General features: G+C 36.9%; 1 protein-coding gene across 1 annotated transcript; it reads left to right on the top strand.

The window, feature by feature from the left end:
• The first annotated feature begins 524 nt into the window (after positions 1-524).
• LOC145769984 (nuclear cap-binding protein subunit 2-like) lies at positions 525-7,131 on the top strand. Its single transcript, XM_082581555.1, has 5 exons — positions 525-542; positions 2,764-2,877; positions 3,863-4,044; positions 4,923-5,061; positions 5,397-7,131. Exons 2-5 carry the CDS (start codon positions 2,785-2,787, stop codon positions 5,514-5,516), a joined length of 534 nt encoding a protein of 177 aa, XP_082437681.1. The 5' UTR covers positions 525-542; positions 2,764-2,784; the 3' UTR covers positions 5,517-7,131.
• The last annotated feature ends 878 nt before the right edge of the window (positions 7,132-8,009 follow it).

Below are 8,009 nucleotides of genomic sequence, written 5' to 3'. Positions count from 1 at the left end.
GTTGCTCAAACACTTTCCCCGAAAGTTGTACCAGTGCCTCTTGTACCAGTAACCCCATGATCCTAAAAAAAATTTACTTGTGAAGTCAAGCGCTTAACCAACTAAGCTATCATTTTGAATCCAAACCTCATGCAAATCAGCAAATATTCCCCTTATTGAACTATTTTTAGCATGAAGTGATTGGCAGTGCTTCCACTTTGAAGGATTTTATCCCGAAATCGGGATTTTTCAACGCTTTGAAGGATAAAAAAGGGATTTGAAGAAAAGAAGGATTTTTTAGGGATTTTTAACAATTTTACAAGGAAATTTTGTCTTAAAAAGGGATTTGTTCTTTTTAGCAATTTTAAAGAAAATTGTATTCATATTCCCTTTCAAAAGTTCTAAAAACGACTGGAATAACGATGATCAGCAGGTTTCCGTCGCCACTCGCCATCCGGAAACCCTCTCATTCTCTCTTCTTTCACCCATTCTCGCCTTTCCGTCGCTTCTCGCTTGGTTGATTTCTATTCTCGGCATTTTGGGAATTGGAGTTTAGACTTACGGTAAGTTCAGTGAGTGAGTTAGTTTTAATTCTTTTAGTTAACATTTGGTAGTCCGTTGATTTACGGTTGAATTTGAATAGCAATGACAAAGTTTAGTGAGCTTCGACGTACAGTGGCATGATAAACTTAGGCTAGTGGTATCCTTCCGGTTTAGAAAAGTTAGTTATAGCCTGTGCTAATCTATTATGGCGTGATAATACTAGCTAGCTAGGCTTTGTGTAGGATATGTATAGTGTACACAGTCAGACCGAGTCAGTATCATGAATAGGCCTAGTATCTTAAAGTTTTTCATCAGTCTCAGGTGATTGTGAAGATGTTACTGACAAGGAGAAAAAAGAGATAGCCTAGCCTATAGAGTTGAACAAGTTAGCACATCAAGGAAAACCAAACTAGACACAAAAAATAAATTTCTTAATGGATGGATACGGTAATTCGTTACTGGACATTTACCACCTGTACATTTTCAGTGTTAGGGAGAAGTTAGGAGTCTGGGTGGGAAAGATTAGAGTGGTACCGGCACCGTAATTGGTAAATGATGTCCAGGACTCCAGGTGGTAAATGTCCCAGAACCGACTAACTGACAAGCAGTTTTTTGGCTGGACAGTGAACAAAGGAAGTAAACCATGTTATTGTAAAATATGTGTAGCCTACTATTCTAGTAAAACAACGTTGCTTTGACATATTGAGCTATAAACAATAGAATTTCATGAACAGCAAGGGCAACGCTGATGCAGAGTCAGTCTTAGAAATTTAATTTTGTATCAAGATTATCACCTATTCAGTCTGTTCCAATGACTGTTGTTCCTCTGTAGCCTAAATGAGTGTAATTTGGCTCATTTTGCCTTTTTGTTTCACCACTTAGGCTACATATGCAGTGCCAGTGTTCACTGTTCACAATTAGTAGGCTAATGTTTTTAATAACTGAGTCTGAGTATTAAGAGTATTAACTGCTGAGTGTTAGGCTACTGTGCTCCTGTGATGTAATCATGTGGTGTTTATACTACAGCAGGTGTGAATGTGTTGAGATACTTCTTGTGTGGTGTATAATATTATTTATATTCCCTGCCATAATGCCACTGCCCACTGGACATTAATATGTCAAATTTATGGTATTAGATTGGGTTTGTCAACTAAATCAGCCATGCTACTGCCTGCAAGGTGTTGTTTTTTGTAGCAATTTGAGAAGCCTACCGTACCACTTCTTCAATTCACTGATTTTCTGTTCTTTCAGGTTAAAACGTAACTTAGGTGAGATTAAAAACTTTAAAGTTGTATTGGCACCTTTTTTAACTCAAATAACGTCAAAAATAACATCGCCTATCAAGGAAATTTTAAAGGATTTCCGACTGAGAAAAAAGGGATTTTTCAGGACAAAAAAGGAAATTAAAGAGGATTTATCAATTGTCAGAAGTGGAAGCACTGGTGATTGGCCAAGTTTGGGCTAAAAATTTAAAAAAATATATGGCAACCTTGGTTGTCGTAAAGTTCTCATTATTTTAATGGAGTTTTAGTTTTCCCTTAGATTGGAATTGGAAGCTGTATTATGCCCACTCCGATACAAATTCAGGGAATTTTCATGCCTTGGTTCACTTGCTTTGCTGATTAGTATGGTGTAGTTTGTGCTAAAAAGTTTTAAAATACACTTAATTCTGTAAATCATTTTGAACTGATGCATCCACCTAATAATTACCCAACAATGGGGTCTGTTATTCAGCGACCACTGAAGTAACAGTTGAGACTAGAACTAAAACCTACATGCAGTGGTCACTGGTAACACAATCACCTTCCTCTGCATTCATTATTTTTAGCTTGTGTAGAAGCTGGTGTTATTGTTAGTCATTGACTTTGTTATCATCAGCAGAGCGGTACGGTAACCTATACCAAAGAGTAGCCTAAATCTCCTTAGCCAGTATGGTACTGGGTAATCTGTATCTTATAGTATTGCACAGATTTAGAGAGTTTTGAACATAGATTTAGGGAATTTTACATTTGATAGACTAGCGGTATTGCAGTTCATTTTTTGCTTTGTCAGTTGGCGTTTTTCTGTAAAACATCTGTTAAAAAATTGATTCTACATTCCACAACCTAAAAGTTTATTTCAATATTGGAACCCAAAACCATCCATCATAATACAAAACTAAGGAAATGTTCTAATATGATACTTGACCATATTTACACTTTCCAGTAATGTTGCTATCAAATTCAAACTTATTAATTTTAGATTAGAATTCTTTAAAACATCATGTCTGTTGACGTCAGTCAAAATACTTACCTGAGACCATTAATGAAAGATCCTGGAACTGATCTTACTGCTTACAGAGATCAACATTTCAAGGTATTTCAGAAATTAGCATCGCATATTTACTTCTTTTATTTGGTCATGTTTCTCCACTAATAAGATCTTAAGCTTGCAACAGTGTCATCTCTGTCTGCAGTTGCCGTATGTATTTGGATATAAGCCACACCCCTAATTGAGGCCTGTTGAAATGGTACAAAGCATATATAAATTTGTATAAGTCGCATCCTGACATTGTAGGTAAACTTTGATAAAAGTTCTGTGTCTTATACTAAAATATGTTATTCTCTTTTATTTGTGTGTCTACTATAGACTGAATCTCTATGCACTCAATGTACTTACGGTATTCGTTTGTTTAAACATACACTTTCTACTTGTCAATTGCCATAGAACATTCTACAAAACAAATTAACCATTTCTATTTGTAATTAAGCCATAGGCTATACACTACAGGTATGATGAAACTGACTTGTGTGAATATAAATTTCTTTGCACCATTCTGTAGAAAATCTTTCTATCATAAACCTTTTGTTAAAAGCAACAAGTTGCTGTGCGTGTGACTGTGTATATGATAGTTTATAGCCTAACGTAAATTAAGGCTTGTTGAATTTATAGTAAGGGCAATCTTGCAACTCTAGGGTGAGGTAGAGTCTCACTCTTGATGTGCAGCTTGTACAAAATATTGGCTGTTTTGTTAATTAACTTTATGTATAATGTTACTTATACTACGGCAGTATAAATGTAAGAACAATACTTTGCTGTGGTGCTTGCCATACCTCCCCAAGATTATTTTGTTCTCTGTCATTTTTGTATGTCTGGCATTGCAACGACTAGATAGTAAAATAGTTATTCATTTGATCTCAATCATCAAGTTTATTCTTTATCCAGTAGACCCAACAAAAAACATCACTGTATAAAAGCGAATGATATGACATGTAGGTGCTCAAATTAGTCAAAATTTCAAACTCATTGTCTATATGGCATTATATTTAAGAATTTAATGATGAATATTACTTTGAAATAGGGAGATCGGTCACACCAGGAAAAACTTCTGAAATCTACTTCGACACTCTATGTAGGTAACTTGTCCTACTTTACAACTGAAGAACAAATCCATGAATTGTTTTCAAAATGTGGAGACTTAAAGAGGATAATTATGGGATTGGATAAGTTCAAAAAGACACCATGTGGATTTTGTTTTGTTGAGTAAGTGCACAAAGATGTAGAATTAGGCTATGCATTATTGCGAGGTTACAAGCCAGAATACCGAATGGTATTATTGTAGCTTTCACTCAATTTAGATTTTCACAATAATAACAAATGAAAATGATTCTTGTGATAGTATGATATAGCTTCTACACGCTACAATAATGAACTATGCTTAAAATTTCACTGTTATGTGTTATCTCTGAAGCTGTCTTTCCTTTTTGCTTTAAAGAAGCATGGTCTTCATCCCGAAACATTAGAGGTCAACCTTTGGTCTGCAGTAACTCCTGTATTTCTCTTTATTGCTGGCGTCTTCAGTTTTTAAGTCCCTTTATGTCAGGTCATCCTTCACGATGTCTCCCCATGTTTTATTTGGTGTTCGTTTTTCTCGTCCCTGCATTATTTCAAACTCACTTTGTCGAATTATTCTCATTTGTTCAAGATGTCTAAGTCATCTCAGACGATGTCCACTGAAGCATTCCTCAACATTTACCCACTTATTTACATCATTTCTAACTTTATCGAGAAGTGTCTTGCCACACTTTAAGTGTTCGAACCATTCTCAATTCTGTCGTTTGCATTAGCATGATATCTACCTTCATTGCCCAGCATTCACCTCCATAACACATTATGTTTCTTACACACGCCTTTCATAACCATTTTCAACATTCTCTACTCCACTCTCTGTATACTGTATAAGGAATAGACAACTTGTAAATATTTTGCAGGGGAATTTGTTCGGTTCTAATTTTCAGCCAATTATACATTTTATAATCAAGTTTCAAGTCTTTTTCAAATTGAGTTTTGCTGCATTTTGTTGAAAAGATAATGTAAGCCTATTTGCTGTCGAAACATTTGTTGGCTCTTCATTCACCCAGGTACTACGACCGCGAATGCGCGGAAGACGCCATGAGATATGTCAATGGGACACGCTTGGATGACCGAGTGGTGAGAACAGACTGGGACGCTGGCTTCAAGGAAGGCCGCCAGTATGGACGAGGGAAAGCAGGTGGCCAGGTCAGATGCCTCGCAAGTTATCTGACATGCAAACACTCTTTTCTACTATGTATTTTTTCTTATTGATTTGGAAAGGTGCGCTTCTGAGTAATCTATATCATGCTGATAGATGATGGTGAGCATGATGTTTGGAGTGGTCAGAATTGTGAATGCTCAGCTTTTCATTTTTAAGTTGAACTGTAAGTTTGTACGTATATGAATATGATGATGGCAGCAGTGCGTTTGTTTAGCTTCCGCTAAAACAGATGTAATCGGGGCATGCTCTTGAACGACATGTTTTGCTGATAGAACCCTTGTCTAATTAAAAATACTATTCCTTCACTTTGATCTTGTAGGTTCGTGATGAATACAGAATGGACTTTGACCCGGGCCGTGGAGGCTTTGGGGCGCGGGCCCAACTGAAATCCGACAAGCAGCTAAGTGGACCTGGGGCAGAGACGCGTGAGAAAGAGTGACGTCATCGCTTCAATGGACTAATAAGAGCAAGTCGAGATAGTGGAGAGTTACCAGACGAAAATTTTGCTTATTTTCTCATGAACTTCAGCCTTGAAAAAAACTGAAAATTTGCGCCACAGAGTGCTCTGCTCGTGTGGCTGCATAACTTGTGCTGGTGAAACTTGTTAAAGTCTGGCACAATATGGAAAAACAGTCTCACGTTTCGTTTCAATCGCTTTTAAGTAAACTTTAATGGAATAGCATTCGCTCAAGCTTTGTCGAAAGGTTTGGTTCATACTTGAAAAAGAAAAAAAATTAATTTAATTTGCAAATTAACTTGCCAGCCTTAGTTACCACCGCATTTCTGTGTTATTGGCATTTTGTTTTAACTCTCATTTTCTGCAGTAAGCTACAAACCCATGATATTTTTGGACAACTTCACACAAAATAACTCCATTCTTGTACAATCAACAAGTATTTGATAATCGTATCTAATTCTGGTAGGCTACTTAATGCTTACAGTACAAAACATCACAGACAACAAACGTTGCCATTTTTGCTGTCTCTGGGGTGCAGTTGTAATGACAAAAATTAAACAGATATATTTTTACTTAACACTGACACTGTTACTGATGGGCACTTTAGCCACAAGAAAAGACAGTAGCTGCCTATCCAGCTGGAGCTCTCTTTTATCATAAATTAGCTCAAGCTCCAGGCTCCGAAAATAATTTCTAAAGCTTAAAATTCCCTGCAGTCAACTGTTGCTAAAAAATGGCACAACTTTATGAAATTTAAGGTAGCCTACTTTCATCAAAATGTCATGCGGAACTGCGTTTCAAAACATATTCGTTAATTTGACGTCTGATTACGCAAATAATTTCTTAATTTTGTGAAGGGTTGCTGTTAAATTATGTGAATTTAGTCAATAGTAGTAGCATCGTATGAAATTCATCGGAGCCGGAGCTATTTTTCAAACAACCAGCTCTACTTGAATTTCACGTAGAGCTCCGGCTCCAAAGCCCTGGTTGAAACAAGTGTCATCATTCTGCTTGTGCCGCGCCAATCGAAGCAACATTGGCTCCACATTTTACAACTTTTTGAAAAAAACTTGCAAGTTGCAAAGTGAAGCTTTTCGATCAAATTTTGCGTCTCTATTCAGCTCGTCCATGGCTGCAATCGTAGAAGATTTGAACCATTGATGCGAGGCCAGTCATCGGGTTTGACAGAGTGAAGTTTCCGCTAGATGCTAATGGAGAGCTGCCCTTGAAATGCATAGAACAAGCGCACACCACGAAAGTCGAACTAGCGCTGCTTCATTTTACCGCTTTTTTATTTAGAAAGTCGAGAGCTTAACCGATTGAGGTATCGGGACGGACTAATTGGTCGACCAACTTGCAACTACTTATAAGTTACATATTAATTGTTTTAAGTTACATATTATATATAATGTCATCTTTTAGATCATATCATAATTAAATAATTTGATATGAGACGAAGAGTCATTGTGCAAAACAATTAGTGTATTAAAGCTTTTTGACAACGGGAAAGCTCAAAAAACGATAAGTGATTTCGCATACCGCTGTTTAGTGTTTACCTCCTATGCACGTTGAAAACCAACCTGTCTGCCACTGCAAACCACCTGTAGCTTTTAATTGCTGATCACGCAATCATATTTGAAACAGTTATCCTTACTGTGTTGTGTATTTCACTCACAGTAATTACTTATGGAAATTTGTAGCTGTTCGTCTCGTGAGAGTCTCACACTGGAAGGCCTAAAACGTTTACCTTAAAAGCGTGACATATGAGGCCAAAATGTTTTTGAGGTAGGCGAGACAAAATTTGCCCAAAGATAGCCTTCGCGACTTGACTGAAATTGTTCGAATAGTATCCTTTCCTAAGGTAGACTAGTCTACATATTTTGTGCAACTTGTTAGTTTTTATATAGCAAATAAATGTAGGGGAAGACGGGGCAACGCGGGACATCGCGATTTCTCGCGTTTTGTATTTTTTGGTTCCCTCTAACCGTAAGCACTAGTTAGGCAACTATAAACTGTATTTGCTGTAAAAAAAATGGCGACTGGCAGAGCACAACGTGTGTCGTGAGGAAGCAAAATGTGTTTTGGATGGAAATTGTATCTAGTGCTTCTGTTGATTGAATTTTTGTTTATAACTCTTTTAGCCTTTAAGATTGTAAAATATTTATCAGGATTCATTTATATTGTACCGGTAGGCCTACACAATTTATTCTGACAATGGTTCGTCGCTATAAGAGAAAAACTGAAATAGGTAAATGGACGGATAGGCTATCAGTATTAAGAATGGAATAGAAGATGAGAAGCAAGAAGTTGTCTTTGAGAGAAGCGGCAAAACAGTACCAAATCATGCAAAAACGAAGTGTCCCACTTTGCCCCACGGTTGGGGCAAAGCGGGACATTTAAAAAAAAATCTTTTTTGATTCGTACCATAACAATAGAAAGATTCCGCTTGATCTTCGAACCGAATATGCTGACCAA

This window comes from Aplidium turbinatum, chromosome 5, assembly GCF_918807975.1.
Source record: "Aplidium turbinatum chromosome 5, kaAplTurb1.1, whole genome shotgun sequence".
In the NCBI taxonomy this organism is placed as follows: domain Eukaryota; kingdom Metazoa; phylum Chordata; class Ascidiacea; order Aplousobranchia; family Polyclinidae; genus Aplidium; species Aplidium turbinatum.
This window is presented reverse-complemented; position numbering and strand designations above follow the sequence as displayed.